Source organism: Nicotiana sylvestris, chromosome 9 (genome assembly GCF_000393655.2).
Source record: "Nicotiana sylvestris chromosome 9, ASM39365v2, whole genome shotgun sequence".
NCBI lineage: Eukaryota > Viridiplantae > Streptophyta > Magnoliopsida > Solanales > Solanaceae > Nicotiana > Nicotiana sylvestris.
Genome location: NC_091065.1, coordinates 106,146,689 through 106,168,170, shown reverse-complemented (window position 1 = coordinate 106,168,170; position 21,482 = coordinate 106,146,689). Strand labels below are relative to the sequence as shown.

The window sequence follows — 21,482 nt, the reverse complement described above, 5'->3', positions numbered from 1 at the left end:
TTTCTTTTTTCTCCAATATTAACGTATCTATAGCTTTCAAACAGCAACAAAGAAGAAGGGAGAAGAAAGAAAATAAGAAAAAGAGAGGAAGAAGGAAGTGGAAGTAGTGTCTGAAGTTTGCTCAAATCGTGTATACATTAAAAAATTTAAGAGAAAGCAAAGTCCGATGGAATTGGAGAAATTGAGATCGGAGAGAATGTAGGTGATATGGGTGAAAGGAATTTTGAGATTGAGCATCGTGTTTTCAGGGAATGGGGAAGAGAATGACATGTATCAAAGTAGAGAGAGAAAGAAAATAGTGTAACTGAATAGCATATTTAGTGGCTTAGACCATCTCTGCACCATTTCTTGCACCAAATTTGGATTTGGTGCAAGAAATGGTATTTGTTTTGCTCCAATGCAACACTAAATCTTGCATCATTATAGAGTATGAATAGTGTTACACCAAATTTGGTGCAACACTTTTCCTCGCTCCAAATTTGGTTTATTATTATTTTATTCAATCTTTTTTTATTTTTTTGGACTTTTAATTTATCATATATTGTGTATATAATTAATTTTTATATTAAGATCTTTATAATTTTAATTTTATATCCTATTTTTTGATATATTAATTTTTGTATATATTATATTTATATAAAATTATAAGTTAATTTTATTATTATTATAATTATATGAAAAGAGATACAAAAAAAATTAAGGATAAATATGCGCACTTCGCACTTCGTAATGCATTAATCGAGCATTTATGGGAGAATAGAGGCGAAAGTTAAATATTTATGTGGTACTTAAATTAAATTTGACTACGATGTAATATTTATTTAATTATATTTTATCAATAATTTCACTTTTAGTTGATTTTTCCTTTAAAATAATTTTGTAATAAATGATTATATAAGTGGTGAATGTGAATTATATATAATGAATATGGAAAAAAGAAAAAAGAAAATATTAATTTGAAGGAAATAAAAAATGAAAAGTAAATAGAAGATAATAATATAATATAGAAGAGAGAGAAGATTTGGCGTAAAAAGTGGTGTAATGGTTGGCGTAAATTTGGTGTTACACCATTTTGGTGTAGGGTTGGAGATGGCCTTAGAGGTAGGAGTTAACCAAAATTAGATATTTTGCTATAAACATTAAAAGGTATCTATAGAATATAATTTTTTTAAATGATATTTATTTAAAATAAATAAATAAGGTGTTAACCTTGGTAAAAATTCCAATTTAAAATTCTTTCAATACGTGCTTATATTGGGAGGGACTAAATAGGAGAGACAATTGGGCCTACTCAATCGGATCTCTCAAAGCCCATACCCTGGAGGCTCATTTACACCACACCAAGAAGGCAAGAATTCCCGCTCGTTTCTAAACCCGCAGAAATCCATAACTTCAAAAAACACACACACATCAGAAACACACTCGCCGCGTGTATACATCTCTACACACATGTAAGTGTAGTTGCGGCAGAGAAGAAGATGATGACGACGAAGGTGTTCAATGGAGCGAGTGTGTTCATGTCGCGGAATCTCGTCCCGCCGGAGCAATTCGACGCGCTTCACGACGCGCTCAAGCACAACGGAGCTCAAGTCTTTCTCTGTTGCGACCCCTCCCGAAATTCTTCCACTGATTACCACGTCATTTCTTCTCCGCATCATGTATGTATTTCTAAATCATATATTTCAGTTGCTTCTATTTGAATTATGTTAATGTTTATTTGCGAATTATCTCATCATTTTTAGTGAATTTTGGTTCGAAACTTATTACTCCGTCTCCTGAGCCATTGGTTCTGCCATAATTTCAATTTTTATATGCTATTTGCAGGAGAAGTTTGGGGATCTTCAAGCTAAGGGCTGCAACTTGATAGGTAATTTCTGTTTCGACTCTACTTTACTGATTTGTCCTTGGATTTTGATTGGTGGAGGTTAGTATAGATTCAGATTGAAGATTATCTGGATAGTTTATATGGGAATTTTGTTTACTATTGTCATTATAACGTCACAATTTGATCCTATTGGATTGACGAAGTTGATTTTTTTGTGTCTTCATTTCTGGTGTTAGCCCTAATTTTTGGTAGAGTGGTAGTTTGCACCTTAAACTTAGGGGTTTAGTCTTCTATATATCACATTTGGTCTCATGTTCAATTTCCAAAGTGGTAATATTTTTGCAAGCATGGAGATCTAGTTCCACTATCAACTAATGGCGAATGAAATATTAAAGTAAAAAAATAAAATAAGAATATATGGTGATACACTGCTTTTGGCTAGAAACCATGTGTTATTAATTCATGATATTGAAAATAATTATGCTTTCTTGTTTATTAAAATCCTGGATACCAAATTTTTTCTGCTTCATGATTATAACTATCTTCCCCTTTCAAGCATTACGTAAACCTTAGTCCACAAGGTTCAAGATGTGTTTACTGTTTGATGTATATAGCCAAGATACACTATTGGTTTCTTAAATGTGAAGCTAGCTCATTTCTACAAAATTTATTTTACTGTTTCGTGTTCCTATTCCTGCTTCTAGAGTTGAGTAGATTGTAGGCTTCTCTAATAACAGTAATCATAGGCAAAGAGACAAGGGAAACTAACATCGCATTTTGGTGGAAAAAGCTTTATCTGTAGCACACAACTAAAGTTTTGGGGTAAAATTTAAGCTGTCTGTATTTACAAGTTCAAATCATATTCTCCCCTCTTATAGTGACTTCTTTATTCATGACCATGATTGAGACTCCTATTACACAAAATATTCAGAACATAAATTTTAGCTAAGCCAATTGTCAGAACTAAAAAAGCACTATTTACTTTGTAATATAGATTTTAGCTAAGCCAAGTGTCAGAACTATAAAAGCATGTATTACCGCCTGTCCATCTGTAGTGGTCTGGTATAATTTACTTGGTTTGATTACTAAATCTAAAAAAATAATTTTACTAGATTGATTGTAATTTTTGAACTCTAAAAAAGACAAATTCAAGAAAAAAGAGGCCCTGTGCAGTCATCCTTTAAATGCTTCCAAACATCTTTCTCTTATCCTGTCGACAACCAGTTAGTATTTACTTTTGGGTTAGCAATTGGGATACTGGTCTTGATTTTTTTAATTCAACTTTTGGCGTGCTGATATTGATATCCATTTCTGGTCACAAGGTCCTCAGTGCGTGCTTTCTTGTGCTAAAGAACAGAGGCCACTACCTCAGCAGGGGTTTACTTGTTGCCTTGCAATGGATGGGGTCAAGATCCTGGCATCTGGTTTTGAGATGGATGAAAAGGTACCCGTCTCTATCTTAAATCTTGATGATTTTTCTACATATGTGGAATTTAAATGAAGAAGGATGGGGACAGTACCTTAAGGATTAACAAGCAATTATGTATAGCATTAAAAAACTCCTACTTATTCAGGTTCCATTTACTTTCATTGACAACATTTGCATGCTCAGAACTCATACATTAAGAATAATATTAGTTTCTCTGTAAATGTTTATATATTTAAACATTTGTGAGAATATTGGGTAAACATGTCTTTTGTGAGGGGCGTAGTGCAATTATTTGTACTGTCACTAAAACATAAGAGCCTGTGCTTTTGCTTGCGCCAATATACTGACATACACTTCGTTTCGCGTTATTCTCCTGTATGACTGTGTCTTTGCAATGCTTTTGTCTTCAAGCTAAAGGCTCAAGTACTCCTGAAAACATCATTTTAATACTGAACCATAAGAGGTGGGTTACCGCAAATTATTCTATATAGTGGTAGCACTGGTTTTCGCTTGAGCTCATTATTATATTTAATGATTTGTTCGACCCCTTGTAATTGTATATATTCTGTAGGTTGAACTTGGAAAGTTGGTGAGTGCTATGGGAGGGGTCCTGCATACTAAAGCTTCATTGGATGTGAGCTTTGTTATTGTGAAGAATGTTTTGGCTGCAAAGTACAAGGTCTTTTATTATTTGGTTCTCCTATTCCTCTTTTGATCGTAAGTTTAAAACAAGTTCCACGGGCTGCATTGGAACACCCCTACACCCAAAAAAAAGAAGGAGAAGAAGTCAAAATATTTAGTGGTACTGCTAGAACTCAGTTTTCTTTTCTTTTCTTTTTCCTTATATCTTTTTCTCATGTGCAGTGGGCTGTAAACAAACTAAAGAAACCAATTGTCACTATTAATTGGCTTCAGCAATGCTGGAAAGAACACCGTCTTGTTCCTCAGGAGTCATTCAAAGTCCTTCCTTTTTCTGGGTTGACAATTTGTGTCACCAGAATTCCTATAGGTTGACAACCTATATCTCATTATAATTCAAACTCTTTTAATATTCGTCTTTCTCTAATGCACTTGTTTTTATATCTCAGATGAGCGGAGGGAGATGGAAAAGATTATCTTGCAAAATGGCGGAAAATACTCTCCTGAGCTGACCAGAAAGTGCTCACATTTAATTTGCAATATATCCTTTTTGTAATCCTTCTGCAAAAGGAATTTGTTTTGTAGATATATGTATTGTAAACTTTACCAAATTTACAGATCAGGATAAGAAAACAACAAAATGAGGACCAATGATAGGTTATAGTTTTTTTTTGTTGAGAAGGGACACTGATGGGACGTAGTTAAGACTTAAGACGGTGCTAATAGAATAGTGCGTGTTACCTGTGCATTTATTACCTAAGCTCAGTAAGCCAATATATGAACTTATAAATCAAGATTGAGAGAAGCTTTGTATCAAGTAATGTGGTCAAGTAAAACATACATGTGAGGTAGTATACAGATATCAGAACAGTTTCTATGTAGGTCAGGTTTTACTGATAAGCTAATAGTAAATACAGACTATCGTTAAAGTGCTCATCATGGTGTCATTGGGGGTCTAAGAATGTCATACATAGGAAAAAGGCAGAGCAAATGTGTGTGACTGTCACACTGCATCAACCTTATCCCAGATTTTGTGACAATCAGGAAGTTGTTCTAGCCTCTTGGGGAGATGTTGTAGTCCTATGATCCAACTCCCTCCGAAATGTTTGTCTCTCTTTAGTATGTTTAAGCCTGAATTGTTCAAGTTATCAAAAAAAAAAAGTCTGAATTGTTCAAGCTCCACGGTCAAGGTTTATTTTCAGTTATTACACTATGTTGCTTCCTGTTGTCATGTACACCTGTATGATATTTAGAGCATTCAGAAGTCACGCATTCTTTGATCATTTGGTATTTGCACAAGCATTATTATAGTTCGTTTCCTTGACAGTTAATAAGCTCCAGAAGGTGAGAAATACAAGGTTGCCAAAAGATGGGGTCACATACATACTGTTACTAAGAGGTGGTTTGACCAATCTGTTGCAAGAAGAGGTAATATTTCTGGGGGATAGCTGCATTTTCCAGTTCCATCTGAAGTTTTCAACTAGCTAAGGAAATTTTTGGTGCAGCTTCTGACCTTTTCCCTTCTTTTTTGGGATGAATAGCATGTCTTGATGAGGAATCATATCCTGTTCAGGCTGGTTCTCCAAATACTATGACCACCTTAAGAATGACAAATCAACATAGCCTGGAAAAGGGCATGAGAAACCTACAAGGGTTGTCCTCCTTGGCTACGCCATCAAATGCAGAACCTGTTTTGTGCAGTGGAGCGTCTGATTCATATGTGGAAGCTACCCTCTCACAAGATATGCCTGATACTCCTGTGCTTACAAAGAAGGAGGTGAATTTAGCACCTGCTGAGAACCCAAAAAGTGATTACAGTGCTCCTGTCTCTACAAAGAATGAGCAGAGTGGAGCACCTATAGAGCAGGAACAGAATGACTGTGATGGTGGTGTTGCTGATGACACTCAAGCAGACGACAATGATTTTTATTTGGCAGATTGCAGAATACTAATCGTTGGTTTTAATGCATCTGAAATGCGAAAACTTGTCAACCTTGTCCGAAAAGGTGGTGGCTCTCGTTACATGTCTTTTGGTGAAAAGTTGACACACATAATAGCTGGAAATCCATCAGAGAAGTAAGTTTTAGTATGTTTGCAATCGTTTCATGAATGCACTACTTTTACACTTTCTTAAAGTAGTGAATAGTTGGATGACCAGTGGACCATGTATTGCATGGAAATATTTTAGCAAATGATCTAATATGTGGTTAGAGCTTCAGGCCCTAAAATAGATTGATTTGAACATTATGCGGCGTGTGTTTCAGTATTTAGCTTTGAATTTGAGATAAGAGAAAAAAGAAGGTCTAATACTGTTCATTGACTTGAATGATTAACTATGTAATAGAGCTGCTTCTTTTTAGGAGCCTTAGGCTACGCACCATATGGTAGGTAACTGTTCTGTATGCCTAACAAGGAAGTAATTATTCCATAATTAAATACAAAATATCCTGGGGTAACCTATAAATATTCTATAATATTTTCCTTACAAGTTCAATGAATCTAGACATGTTTGAATCCAGACGCATATTCTCTAACATTCAATACGCTCCCTCAAACTTAAAGTGGGAAAACCAATTTGAGTTTACTTATTTTGAAAACATAGAAAATTACTGCTGGAATCTTTGTGGAAAAACTGCTGCAAGAACAATGGGGAAAAGGATGTATGTTGTCACTTGAATGGTCGCTCTAAAGAGAGGAGAAGCTTTCGGTTATTGGAAGAAAAAAGGAGTAGCACCTGCTGTGGAAAGAAAAGAGGTATGGCTCTGGTTGCTAAAGAGATGAGACTGTTAGTCTCTGAAAGAAGAGGGAGGAGCAGTGTCGGTTGCCGCAGAGAAGAGGGTGCTGATCGCCGAAGAGGGGAACGCCATTGATTGCCATAGAGATGAATGGGTCAAGTCGCTGAAGAAGAGTGGAGTTGCATCGGATACCAGAAGAAAAGTAGTAGCTAGCTGTGCCAGTAGCTGAAAGAAGAGAAGAGGTCGACAGTCGCCGAATAGACGAGTAACCGTTTGCCTGAAAAAGAGCGACACCGGTTTCTGAAAAAAGGAGTGGTTTTAGTTGCTAGAAAAATTAGTGGTCGCTTGCCAAAAAAAGGGAATAGGATGAGAGAAACCAATAGCCAAGTAGGCAACATAATCTCGCGCAGTAGTCGACTAAAGCTATTTGAGTCTCTACCAAGATTGTAGAGGCTCTGATTCAATGAAAAAGAAGAAGAAGATAAAATACTTATTCGGCTTATATGATTAACAATATTCAAAGGGGGCGTCTTATATAGGAGCCTTAAGCTACATATTATATGGTAGGTAATCATTCTCTATGACCAATAGGAAACTAATTATTTTATAAGTAAATAATGAATATCCTAGCGTATCTATAGAATATTCAGGAATATTGAATATCCTAACGTCTCTATATAATATTCTGGCGAGAAGATTTCCTCTGGAAGGATAAGTGGATTGGAAATGAGCCTTTGAAGGACTTGTTTCCAGATTTATTTTTATTGGCAGCAAAATTTCAGCTTCTTTGGAAGAAAACAGAGAGAATGGTACTGGAACATCAACTTCAGAAGGAATCTCAATGACTGGGAGGTTAACTCGGCTGCTGATATATGCTACCATTATAAGCACATTTCAACTTCTTACTAACTTGGAAGCTAGAATCAGATGGCTGCCCAACAACAAAGATTTGTTCAGTGTCCTCTTGCTACAGAGATCTCACAAGAGAAGTGAACCTAGAAAGGCCTTGGCCTTGAAAACAATTCTGGAATAGTAATTCCCCTCTAAAGGTTGCCTATTTCACTTGGATTATGAGCAACGAAGCTTGTCCTACTCATGAAAATTTAGAAAAAAAAGAGCTGGTCATATGCAGTGAGTGCTTTCCTATCTGGGAAGTAATCTGAGAGCATTTGTCATTTGTTTTTGCACTGCCAAGTTACATCCCAACTGTGGCAGCTCTTCATGAACATTGTTGGTCTGCAGTGTATCATGTCTAGATCAACAACATAGGTGGTGGAACACGGTACTGGCATGCATTTGGTGGATTATTTTGACAGAAAGGAATAAAAGATGTTCTGATGCGGATTCTATACAACGACAACAACAAAAAACCCATTTTGATCCCATAAATGGGGTCCGGGGAGGGTAGTGTGTACGCAGACCTTACCCCTACCTCATAGAGATAGAGAGGCTGTTTCCGATAGACCCTCGGCTCAAGGAACAGTAGAGATAAAGCAACCAAGTAGCACATAATAGTAGCAACAATATAACATGGTAACTGGCACGAATGCCAGAGCATGTAATAATAAAGAATCATAAATAGGAAATTACCAAAATAGTCCTAGTACTACTGGTCAGCCTAGGAGGAACACACTACTATATATCAACCTATAATCCTAATCCTCGACCTCTACATCTTCTTATCGTGGGTCATATCCTCTGTAAGCTGAAGCAATGACATGTCCTGCCTAATTACCTCTCTCCAATACTTCTTAGGCCAACCCCTTCCCTTCCTCAGACCCGCCATGGACAGCAAAAGCCTCAGACACTTTGCGGATTCTATCATTAAGATAAATCCTAAAAATGTATTTTTTTTCCACATGGTGTAGACTGGAACATGTAGATGATGCTGAATCAGTCTTACAGATGCTAGAAGCCCTAAAGGATAGAGTTTAGTTTAGAAAAGGCATGGTTTTGCTGTTTTTGCTTATGTAGATAGTGTACAGCTGTAACAGCACATTCTTTGTCCTTTAGTTTCTATAATATTACCTTACCTTTTCGAAGAACAAATATTCTATAACATTTCCCCTACAACTTCAATGAACCTAGACATGGTTGAATCCACACACATATGCTCTAACATTCAGCAGAATCATATTCTACTTGCCCATCACTTAACTATAACTGTATCAAACTTATACGTGAGTGCTCTTATTTGACCAAAATCAGGCAAACTAGGTTTTTTGACTATGCAATTAAATAGATGAAAAATTTCTTGTTCCATTCAGATCTACTCCTGACTTTGGACCTTCATGATCATCGGCTTAGAGCCTTAGACAAGTAAACAGGGTTTACCTGACATTATAATTTATACCTTATCGAAAGAAAACCACAAACATTAAGGGGCTGAGTGAAAAGAAAAAAGAAAATCTAGTGTGTATAATAATGTTAATCATCGGATGAGTCATTGTCAGTTGGTCTATACTTCTATTTGTCTTGATATGAGGTCCTTATCAGCTAAGGTGATCTGTATGTGCATCTTATGAATATCCACCAGCACGTATATTTATCTGTGTGCAACGCCTTGCAAGTATATTCTGTTATAATTGTTGTGCAGTTAAACTCTTAGTCTCACTTATTGTGTAAAGACTATTATCTTGCAGTGAAATCAAAGAATTAAGAAATCTTGCGGCTTTGGGTGTCGTTCATGTGGTAAAATCAGAATGGCTGCAGGATTGTGACCGTGAGAAGAAAGAAGTTCCTGTTCTAAGGAAGCATATTGCTTATGATTTACTTCTTCCGAAAGGTCTAATAACCATTTTGACTTTTCAGTTAATCAAATATTTTACATTGTACAAGTTGCTAGGCAGCTATTTGTACAGCACTAATGACCTACTTTCATCTCATACAAAAAGACATACACTCATCTAAATATTACATGCTGTACCTTCTTCACAAGCTTATTCCCACTTTCTGTATTTTGGTCGCTAGATCCTATTCACTGTAGTAACGGAGCTGGAACCAGCACGAGTATGAAAAGACAAGGAAAATCCTATGGGCATACTATATCTTCAGATGAACATGCATGGAGAGGCACAGATTCTGGATGTGCAATGCCATCAGACAAAAACAAAGAACTAGAAAATATGAATGACATTAGAACTTCTTTGAGAGAGAATGGGGTTCAACATCAGCCATATTCTTCTCATCACAAAGATGAGAAGCTACTGAATGAATCTGGTTGTGCTGTTAATGGTAGAAAGCCATCTAGTGTGTTCGAGGGAAGGCGGTTTTGCTTTTCAGCTTCATTTCCCGTTGATCGGGTGGGTTTTCTCAGATTTCTCATAATGTAGCTGAGTTTTAAGTCCTCGATGATATGTTTCTTTTCCTGTTTCACATAGAATACATATCTCTGAAATTACCCAAAGTTATCCTTGGTTTTCTGAATTCTTAAAAATTATTAGCTAGATTTGTGGATGTGACTATGCAGGAGCGCAAACTGCAAGCTCATTTGAAGTTCATTCCCTAAAACAAGTGATTCATTTTAGTTGGTATTTTGTTGAACCCTAAAAAAATGTGAACAAAAGAATTCTTGGGTTCTTCATCTAAAGTGCGAAAGATTATCTGATGGAAAGGCTAGTTAGTGGATAGGACTGGAAATTGAATTCCATATAGGCAATTAAATTCTAAAAATTGTCTGGGAGCTTGACATTGCTGGACATTTATATTTTAGTGGTAAGAAACATAACCTTCTGGATGTATTTGACAGTGGCTTTTAGCTTGTAACTTGTATAAAAACGATGAACACAAATAGTCCAGTTGACAGGCTTCATGGAATTTGTAACCTTACCTCTCGATTTTAATGTCTACTCATTTATTCTGGTTCTCATACAAGGAATATAGTTCCGTTGAGTACCTACTTTGCCCAGCAGTGCTTATTCTGTACTATTGTTGAATGGTTCATTCTCTGGAAATGTATGCATTTATCATCATTTAACTAGTTAGGCGTCTAGGTTTATCCGAGAGTGTTTAGTTGTGTATTCTGAGATTTATGGCCTTTAAGCTTTTCATCATCTCTCTAGTTCCATTTAATCTTTCATTTTTTGCTATAATAAGTTATCTAATTTGATATTATTGTTTTCATAATCTGTTCAGAGAGCTGAAATTGTTGAGTGGGTTAGTCAAGGGGGAGGAGTGGTGGTGGAAGATCAAACTGAAACAAATGTGCATTTCACTGTCGAGTGTCATGGTACGTTGTGCTCCGAGAAAGATGGTGCTGCGGCTACTTTTGTATCAAGTCACTGGATTAAGTCTTGTCTGGAGGTACTTGAATGTGTGCCTCTCAAGATCTTTTCTTGTTACATTTTTTTCTTTTCCTAATGTTTTTATAAGCTTCCGCAGTTTTTGGTGTTTGTGGAATGAGAGGAATAATAGATGTTTTGATGGAATCTCAACTCCAAATCACTCTCTCAAAGCTAGATGCCTACTCAATCTTTTTTGCTGGTCTAAGAAAATTTTTGAATTTTGTTTGTTCCCTTGTCTTAGATTGACACACAGTAAAGGGGCTAGCTTTCTTTTATTTATGCATCTCAACTTTTGTATCTATGCATCTTCTTGATGCTTTTGGTGATATAACACCTTACTTCATCCAAAAAAAAATACCTTCCGCAGTTTAGCATTTTCACGACCAAAAAACAGTATGACTTAACAATCTGCAAACTATATTTTTTCCCCAAGCACTCTGTTCAATTTATTGAACTTCCTATGCTCTACTTAAATGTTCTAGTTATTAACCTTGGACGTTAATTTACTTGCATGTATCTTCTGAATTGCGTACAAGCCTATTTTCTATATTCCTTGAGAATGGAGCTTATTAGGATGCTTTGAAGATAGATTTAGTTCTGAACCGAAGATCAAAATGAACTGTATATTTTTGTTTCACTTCTAGTATAAAGAAGCTCTCGTAGAAGATGTAGAGTCTATAGTGGAGATTATTGGGGCCTTGTAACTACCACAAGACTAGGTTTTTGCTCTTTTTGGGGGTCTTGTAACTTCTGTAATCTCTTAGCACAATCTTTGTGATAAGGGTTACTTTACCTTATATATAAGCTCCCAAATAGGCCTCCTCCCATTCTTCCATAAAACCTTGTTAAATTCAGAAGAAAAGAGCAAAATTTCAGATTGCACGCTCCTTTTGAGTTATGTGATTGCAATAAGCTTGTTATGCTAAATTTTAGATGCTGCACATTTACTGGAATCACAATAACTTGTTGATGCAATTGCATTAATGCTTTGATTTGAACGATTTCAGTTAGGTTGGACAGAACTTGCATAGGAGAGTCCAAATGATGAGTCGTTTGAACCACTAGAGACTAAATTTCTAGGTTTTTAATGTTCCTTCAGTTTTCATGTCCAGATTCCTCATAAAGTGAGTTGTGCATCTCTGCGATTGGTCATGATTCTCTTAATAGAGTATGTGGCTTTTCACTCTAATTTCAAATTTTTCTTTATTTGTTCTGTGTTGCCGTTCGCCATTTGACTTCAAAAGCTTCTTTGTTTCTATTACACTCAATTAATGACCATCCCTTCCTACTTTCATCATCTAAACAAGCATGGCAATTTGCATGAGGTACACACAAAATGCTAAATTTCTAGCAAAGCTTAAGTTAGGGCTTGAATAAACATATTTAAAATCGACTCATCAAGTTATGACCGACTCCCATTAGAGAATATATTGATATGCTATCTATAATTTCAAATTGCTAACAGAGAAAATGTTCTTCAATTCACATGAAATATGTGTGTTTTAATTTCTAATTTCTAAGTATTATAATGCAATAATGATGATCTAACTGATATTTATTGTTGAATTGGTTTAACTTTATTTTTATTTATTTATGTCTTTTTCATGATCGTGCCTGTTGCCTTTTTAAAAGTCTGCAAGTCCTTCAGATACTCCTTTGAACCTGAGGGTGGGGAGTGGTAGGATGATTGGTCCTTTTCTGTTTAACTTGAGATGCTAAGTTATATCTGCGTAATTCATTGTAAAAGTAGCAGAGTGATTAATATAAACCCTGCAGTTTCTCCTCTCTTTTGTACTCACTGATTTCTTGCATATTCCAACTGAGGCTAATGAAAACCGAATATTGTTTCTATGAAGGATGGATGCTTGCTGGATGTTGGTAGTCACATCCTCTATTCTCCACTTCCATGCCGAGTTCCTTTCCCTGCATTCCAGAGTTTTCGCTTCTGTGTTTCGCAGTATGATGAGAAAGAAAGACAGTTGCTGAGAAATTTGTGTTTTACAATTGGAGCCAAATTTGCTGAGAAATTGACTAAAAGGGTCACACATTTGTTGTGTAAATTTATCAGTGGCCCTAAATATGAGGTTGCATGTAAGTGGGGAATACAACCAGTCACTTGTGAGTGGATTTATGAGTGTATCAAGCTGGTTAGTGCAGTCCTTGCCTTCTAGATATTTGTATTCCTTTCTTCTTCCCCATTCTTATAGCTTCATGGTAGCTTCTTGATGGTTGTTTTGGAGCAGAACAAAATTGTTTCTCCAGATCCATTTTATCCTAAGGAAGTCACTTCTGAAGATCGAGAAGCTGGGGTATGCACAACAAGCCAGTTTCCCACACAAGCTGTTAGGATGACATCTGGTGATACCTCTTCCCAGCCTCAAAGCCAGCCCCAAGAACTCATAAATCTGAGAACTGAAGCTTTTGCTGGTAGAAGTATTGCAAAGGAAGAAATGAAGCATTCAAGTAGATGGAATAAGAAGGCAAGGCTCATGGTGGTTGAAGAAACCAATTGTTCATTGACCTGCGTATCAAATGAAAATAATGCATTCTGCGGGACAAATCCCCCAGAAAAGAACATGATAGGAAGTACTAAAGAAGGTTCTTCTGCAGTTCCTGATGTAGCTGCTGCTATAGAGGATTTATTGGAGCAAACAAGCAAGGTAATTTATGAGAAGCAAGTATCTTTAGTCTTTTTTTTTTTTTTTTTTTTTTTTTTTTTTGCGTTGTGGAAGTCTGGCTCTTGATTCTTGAATAATGTTTTCAATGGCTTCTGACATTAGATCCACGATCAAAAGTCTCCATCAAGAATCGAGTGTGATAAAGAAGTATCCTTTTTTAAAATGCTTTCTTCTTACTTTTTATTTTACTCTTGACTTATGTAAAGTTTGAGTCCTTTGACTCTCAAGCAGCTTTTTACATCTGGTTGTAACATTCTTGCTCAAGGTCATGAAGATCATCATACTACTCTTGGATTGTCTAACGACTGGACGAACAGGTGACTAATTTTCCATGCTTTTGGTCAAGTTTGGTGCCGTCTGATGTCTTTGCTCTTCACTTTCTCATCTTACTGCTGCTGCAGTTGGCACTCATCACCTTTTGCTCTTCACCTGAGAATCTGACAAATTATGGAGGCTAGAAATAAGTTACAATTGGACAGTCGTATTAGAAATGTCCCACATTCTTAATGTAATGTATTTGATAAGTTGATAGCTAATACCTCCACTAACTAATGCATTTTCATTCTCTTAATACGGTTGGCTGTTTAGAAAATGGAAATTCCTTGGTTAGTGCTATTACCTACCAGGATTTCAAATACATTTACTTTGAGCAATAGCGGTATACCATCTATTGATTTTTAAGACATGGAACTTACACTATGTATGTTGGCTGACATGGCAAAATGTTGGAAGTTCAATTTGAGAACCCAATCAAATGTATGCTGGCCTACATTACGCAATGGTAAGTCCTGTCCCAGGACCACTAAGCTAAGCCAGCCCAAATAGTCTGGTGTTAGGGTTTACAGGCTAAGATTGGGATTAAAAGAAAATGAAGTAGAAAGCCTGACCAGCAACATCTAGGCACTAGGCAATAAAAGATGAACCATCAATCTAGGAAGTGCAGTCTGTTGGCGAACAGTTACATTTTTGTCATACGCATTCTCATCCAACAGTTAGTATAGATTTCTGAAGTATCCTTCATAATGCTCTATCTCTGGTTCTGAATGTGATGGTTTAGCGTAGATTTTTTTGATTTGCATAGCCATGTATCTATCTCTTTTTGATTGAGAGCTCAGTGCTATTACTTTTCCCCTTCAGGTTTGAGAAAAAAGATGATTCCCACGGTCATTCCGGAGATGCAACTGCAAATGTGTATGATCACTTTAGTGAAACACAGACAGACTCTCAGGTTTGAGATTTTGTCATTTCAAACTGTTAGAGCTGCTCTTCTTATCTGAACTTTTATTCTCTTTTAGATATTGGCGACTTTAGATCTGTGTTTTAGTTTTCATATATTGTTCATTTTATTCTTTTTATTACTATGATTTCGACGACTTCATTTTTTTTACATCATATCACATTGTAACTATGCGTTCTTCTATGCAGGTTGTTGGATATGCAGAAGACTTGTCTGGCAGACAAATGATTATCGATAGAGTACGAACAAGGAGTTCTGGCTTGACTTGACACGGGATTACAGCGTCTTTTGCTGCTTAGATCACTTACAAGTCTTCTTTATGAGTTGATATTCTGAGCTCTGCCCGCTGTAGAAATACAGCACAGTACAATTCAGAAAGGGGTGACTGATGACTTAAAGCCGGCACAGTGGTAGTCAATCTTCTCTAGCTCTAAGCTAAGCTTTTCAATCACACAAGACAAAGGAAAAATCTTCTCAGCGCCAAACCAGGATGGTTCTTGACCTTTCCAGCTTTAGAATTCTGCTTCATGAGTGCACTAAGCGAAAGTATTCTTTGCTAGACGTTGAGGCTTTTTAAAAAAAAATGTACGTGTATTTCGTGTACGAAATCTACAAGGCAATGTAATTGGGCAAAGTAATGATTTGAAACTTTTATTTTTCAAAATAGTGCTATCTATTTTCTCATTGTAAAGAACCAAGAAGGCAAATGTATCTCAGAGGTTTATATGTTGTTCGGCATGAAATGTAGGAAGTTATAGCTACTCCCTGAAGCTTACTATAACCCCTTCTTCAGTAATGTGAAATTGAATCTTTGAGATTTTATAAAAGTAAATGGTGTCAAACATTTGGCATCTCAAATTGAAGAGGTATCATATAAATTGGAGCGGAAGAGGTGCCTGTTTAGTTATTATCTCTCATTTGAGTTTTAGTTATGTTTTTAGTATTTACTTGAATTTTTTTGTCTTAAACAAGTTTATAATACAATTTCATTTAAAAGAGCAATGTGCATATATTTATTTATCAAAAGGAGAACAAAGTGGCCAGGAATTACGCACTTTTCTTTGGTCGGTGGACTGAAAAAGTAAGATGAACTCTCTCCGATTTCTTTCCCTCTTTTATTTTTGCATACGAAACAAAGGGGAACAACTGTATACTCTTGTGGTTACTTCTACCTTTGCCTGGTTTACAAACAAAGAAATTAAGTTATCCTCTGCATGGATGAAATAAACAGTATGCTGAATCTTGACGAATCCTCGACCAATGCATAGGCTAACTGCAAAAGCCGACCATGCAAAAAATAATAATAAAAGATGACACTTATTTTCACGAGTCTTTAAGCAAGGAGGTATTGGTAGTTCACTAGTTCACATCTTTTGTTTTCCACATCTTGTCTAAATCGTTCCTTTGTTAATTAATATAAAGCTAAGATATTAATAGTATGTTCCAAACCCCTCCTATTTCAACTGTAATCATTCACCCAAATAATCTACAGTTACCTCAATATTAATTGTATGTTCGAAAGACTGTTTAACACACAAAAAGTCAAAATTAACTATAAAGGTGTTACATTTTCGACCTTATGAGAAAAACATATGATAATTATAACATATTCAGTGAGTGAGATCTGGAAAGTGTGAAATATATGTACACCTTACCTCTGCTTGTATAACCCTCCGCTCAAGCCGTTAAGACATCTTTACCTTAATCTCCAGGGCAAAGGATTACCAAAATTGGACTGTTGGAATCCGATCCCACCAAACAATTGAGGTGGCTGGTAATCATTGGTCAACACATGACACATATAAAACAAAGAAAGCCAAAAATGTTTGGTCCAAAAAGTTCAACACAGCCTGTTTGTCTACTAAAAAGGGAAGAGGAAAACCTGGTGGTGGGTCCAATCCTTGTTTTCATCAAAACTTGTAGAGTAGTATTGTGTTAGTCCAAGTAGCCGTTGCACCACCCTAGCCTTCTTAACTACTTTACGCAATATACATATTGTACACTTCTTCATTAATTAGTACTATTGCCTTTCTTGCAAGAAATCCGTGGCCCCTGCTCCTTTTCCCCGCTCCTCTCACCCCCTACCCCAACAAATTGGAGTTAGTATGTAATATACGGGTTCATATGTTTTTACCTTTATCATGTATACAATAAGTAATCATTTGTAAATATTATGTTGAGGTTGTTATAGGAACCAACAAATATCAAATCATACCTTCGCCTATAAATAGATCCAATCCCAATTTGTACATAACATACTTTCTCTTAATAAAGATAGATAATATTTTTGGCACATAATAGAACTACTCTTGAAACTTGTGGTTTAAATTTGTCATGACATTTCTATGATTCTAAGAATGTCATTAAGATTTAAAATAAAAAATAATTTTTTTTCCCTCATAAGGTAAAGGTAGTATGTGTATATACTACCCTCCTCAGACCATACTTGTGGGATTGCACTGAATTTATTATTATTATTATTATTATTATTATTATTATTATTATTATTGTAATTTGAAAAGTTTAATATTAAATATTTTTTAAATATGAAAACGTGTTTATTATTTTAGAACATACTAAAAATAGAGTCTCATATAAAATAGAACAAAGTAAGCATATTATGAAACAAAGTAAGTTTCATAACACTAGGCACTTAATTCTCATTAGAAATATTATGAAATATCCTTTACCAAGAACAAGCTAGCAAAATTTTCTAAATATTTAGAAGTGTGACGGAGTATAGAATGGTAGAGCAAATTGAGACAATTTGCATCAGTTGAATATTTGGTTTACTTGTTTCTTCCGTATGTCTATCAACAACAACAATAATAAATTCAGTGTAATCTTATAAATGAATCGGAGGAGAGTGTGTACGCAGATCTTACCTTTACCTTATAGAAACAAAGAGGTTGTTTCCGATGGACCATTGGCTCAAGGAAAACATGTATTATCTATCAATTGGCTAAAATATTTAACTTAGATTTCCGAGAACTATACAAATAATTATAATTATAATTATAAGCTGTATAGCAACTGTATAATATTTAATTTAAATCCTTATTTGCTTAATGAAAAAATGTGTTATCTAAATATCAGAAAAAAGGTAATCATAATTAGAGTAAGTTATTTCTTTAATCATGTCAGAGATTAATAGGAATTATGAAATAAGAGAAAAATAGATTAAACAAATTTATAATATTAATTTAACAAACTATTCCTCGTTTAAGAATTATTAAACAATCCGTGTCCTGTTTAAAATTTTCATACTATCGGAATCGGAATAATAACTATGGTTCTTTTCTACCCATAAAATCCATAACGTCTCTCTCTGATAAATATTTTCTTTCTATATATTACAAACTCATCGTTTCTCTAACGTCTCTCTTTATAAAATCTCCATTTCTATATTTTCTTTAGCTCCATCTTTACTATTCCTCTGACACCAACTTCTCTCTCTTTCATATACAAAATCAAAAAGTTTATGCTTCAATGGCAACAGCATCATCATATAGAACGCCATTATTATCCGAATCAAGCAGCATAATAAGCACAAGCAGCAGCAGTGAATCAGAAGAAAGCCCAGCAACTTCACAAAGATACAATGATTTCCAATTACTAAATCTCCAAATCAAGATTTCAAGAATACCAAACATTCCTTGTACAAATTTCCACTCTTACAAATCCTTAGCTGTTCTTTCAGGCCACGTCGGCACAGTTTCTTGTTTAGCTCTATGTGGTGAATTCATCCTCAGTGCTTCTCAAGGTAAAGACATAATTGTTTGGCAACAGCCTGATTTAAGACAATTTACTAAATTTGGAACAGGGGATGGTTTTGTTAAAGCACTTGTTACTGTTGGTAATAAAGTTTTTACAGCACATCAAGATAGTAGAATTCGTGTGTGGAAAGTTTCAAGAAGATCTGAGAATGTTTTTAGGCTTATTGATACACTTCCTACTACAAAAGATTATCTTGGGAAATTTATGAAACAGAGTAATTATGTTCAAACTAGGAGACATCACAAGAAATTATGGATTGAACATGCTGATAGTATTTCTTGTTTAGCAGTTTGTAATGGGTATATTTATTCTGGTTCTTGGGATAAGAGTTTAAAAGTGTGGAGAATTTCTGATTTGAAGTGTTTGGAATCAATTAAAGCACATGATGATGCTATAAATGGATTGGTATGTAGTAGTAAAAACGGGGTTGTGTTTTCAGCTTCAGCAGATGGAAAGATTAAAGCTTGGGGTAAAGAAGAGAAAAGTTGTGGGGGTACACATTCACTAAAGGGAATCTTGGAGGGTCATAAAGATGTTTCTTTAAACTCTGTGGTGGTTTCTGAAGATGGGAATTTTGTATATGGAGGGGGGTCAGATGGGTATGTGATGGGGTGGGTGGGTAACAAGAATCTTGATAGTTGGAAATTAGTATGTGAAGAGAAAGCACATGGAATGGCAATATTGTGTATGTGTTTGATAAAGGGGGAATTTTTGTGTAGTGGATCAGCTGATAAGAGTATTTGTATTTGGAAAAGGGAAATAAATGGAGGGTTATTTAGAGTTGGAGTTATAAAAGGACATGAAGGTCCAGTTAAGTGTTTACAAGCTTCACCAGTTAGTGTTGGAGGTGGATTTATGTTGTATAGTGGAAGTCTTGATAAAAGCCTTAGAGTTTGGTGGATTCCAGCTTTTTAATTGAGTTGTTGCACATCTTTTTATTACATACTTTATGCTTTGGATTCTTAAATTTTTTTCTATTCTTCTTGAATGTAATTAGGTCAAAAATTCTCCCATTAGAATATTTTAATAGATCATATGTTTGTCAATTTTTTCCATATTTACTAAACATATATTCACTTATCAAAGCTTTATCTATAATTTTAACAAAGTAAGATTGAAATAATATTCATGTAACAAAAAAAACCCGAAAACCCGACAACCCGAAAAATCCGACAAAACCAAACCTATCCAAACCGATATAGTTGCTTTGATTTGGTTTTGATAAAAACCGAACCAGCCCGGTCCATGTACACCCGCACAAGCAAGGATAGTCCTTTGTGCATAAATACTAAGAGCCCGTTTAGACATAACTTTTTTTTCTCTTTTTGTTACTTTTTTTTCGAAATCAGCGTTTGTTCATAAAATTTCCAATTTTCACTTGAAGATGCATTTTGGAATTTTTTGAAAATTTGAAAAACTCCAAAAAGCTGTTTTTCAGAACTTTTACTCAGATCACTCACAAAACTTTAAAAACAACCTAAAATTATATTCATGTCCAAACACAACTCTAATTTTCAAATAACATTTTCACCTGAATTTTTTTTCCACTTTTTTTTGGAATTTTACAATTCTTATGTCCAAACGCCCACCCACTAAGTGTTGCAATATTTCCAAATATTGAATTTCAATGTACACAAAATATTACACATTCATGCGAGAAAATATCATATTTTCAGGAATGTGATGTAGACAGTCTACCCTAATTCGATTGCATCAATATACTTAAATATTTATTCGGTCATGAATACTTACAAATACTAAACTATAATATTTGAATTTCAAATAAAAAATGGTGGTTTTATTTGTAGTTCAAGTGAATTGTTAGTTTTCAATCTACGATTTTTTTTTTACAATAATAATATACGACCTATCTCGTGTGTACCTCGATTACTTTATATCCGGGATACCTTCTATTTCAAATCTCCAAGTTTTCCATCAATTCCATTAGATGCTTTTCAACTTCGACATTAAAATATATTTTTTCAACTGCAGCTTTAAATATATATTATTTCCAACCTAGACTCAAATATACTCCAAATGTTTACTAGATGCTAGCAGATAGGTCCATGAAACATGAGGAAGCTGCTTCAAATCATGTGAGATAATCCCACCCCCACCATCATTAGACAAATAAACTTTTTTTAGGATAATGTTTGTGTAGGAATGAACCTAAAGTCCTTAATTACTAATAATAGGGCTCTTTACTCTTTGTTTCTTTCATTGACCTATTCTATTTTCAATTTGCATATGTTGTTGCTTCTTGTCCTTTCTCTCTAAACCTATTAAGCTTATAAGAGAGGATAATCATGTATAGCTATTAGTACAAATTAAATTAAGTGTTTAGTGGTACGAATTTCCAAAATATTGTTCAACTAACCCACCAATTAATATGATTTTGTAGCATTTGCTACATTATTACTGAGAATTTAAAATTATTATTCCTTCACAATTTGATAAAATGCCTCTAAGTCTCCCTTCTGGAAAGCAACATTAGAATCCCACTTTAGGAACAAAATACGAAATAATATCTATAAATTGATCAAAAAAATTTCATGTAAGATTATGATTTTTTCTTATATCCAACATGAAGTTTTGCAACTTAAATAATAGTGTTGGAAACATTAATCGACACATTTTATGTATTTTTTAAATTTTCTTGTTCAATATAAAAATAAATAAATTGTATAGACTCCTACGATTATTTTGAAGAGTTGGTTAGTCAGTGCTCATTGAATTGGATCATGATTTCTTTTCAACTACTCTTGGTTGTACTTATGTGCATGAATTTAGTTAAAAAGCAGAGACGTGGTAAATTAACTTGACTCAAAATGTGCAACCACTCTTCATTTGCTTCATGTGTGTGCGTGTATCTTACTAAA

At 34.9% G+C, this 21,482-nt stretch overlaps 2 protein-coding genes across 4 annotated transcripts; both read left to right on the top strand.

Moving 5' to 3' along the window:
- The first annotated feature begins 1,380 nt into the window (after nucleotides 1–1,380).
- LOC104236575 (uncharacterized) lies at nucleotides 1,381–15,689 on the top strand. 3 transcript variants are annotated; one of them, XM_009790527.2, is made up of 17 exons: nucleotides 1,381–1,658; nucleotides 1,825–1,867; nucleotides 3,178–3,269; nucleotides 3,826–3,933; nucleotides 4,119–4,263; nucleotides 4,343–4,434; nucleotides 5,228–5,321; nucleotides 5,435–5,969; nucleotides 9,256–9,413; nucleotides 9,599–9,930; nucleotides 10,763–10,930; nucleotides 12,768–13,058; nucleotides 13,155–13,571; nucleotides 13,692–13,736; nucleotides 13,821–13,906; nucleotides 14,727–14,817; nucleotides 15,015–15,689. In XM_009790527.2, the coding sequence occupies exons 1-17, from the start codon at nucleotides 1,479–1,481 to the stop codon at nucleotides 15,093–15,095; spliced, it is 2,958 nt and encodes a 985-aa protein (XP_009788829.1). In that variant the 5' UTR covers nucleotides 1,381–1,478; the 3' UTR covers nucleotides 15,096–15,689. The 3 variants fall into 3 exon arrangements, with proteins under 3 accessions (XP_009788829.1, XP_009788828.1, XP_009788827.1); XM_009790526.2 differs by having other exon boundaries at nucleotides 3,148–3,269; nucleotides 9,271–9,413; XM_009790525.2 differs by having other exon boundaries at nucleotides 3,148–3,269.
- A 2,377-nt stretch (nucleotides 15,690–18,066) lies between these two features.
- LOC104236574 (protein JINGUBANG) lies at nucleotides 18,067–19,645 on the top strand. The gene has a single exon (XM_009790524.2). The coding sequence runs from the start codon at nucleotides 18,316–18,318 to the stop codon at nucleotides 19,516–19,518; it is 1,203 nt and encodes a 400-aa protein (XP_009788826.1). The 5' UTR covers nucleotides 18,067–18,315; the 3' UTR covers nucleotides 19,519–19,645.
- The last annotated feature ends 1,837 nt before the right edge of the window (nucleotides 19,646–21,482 follow it).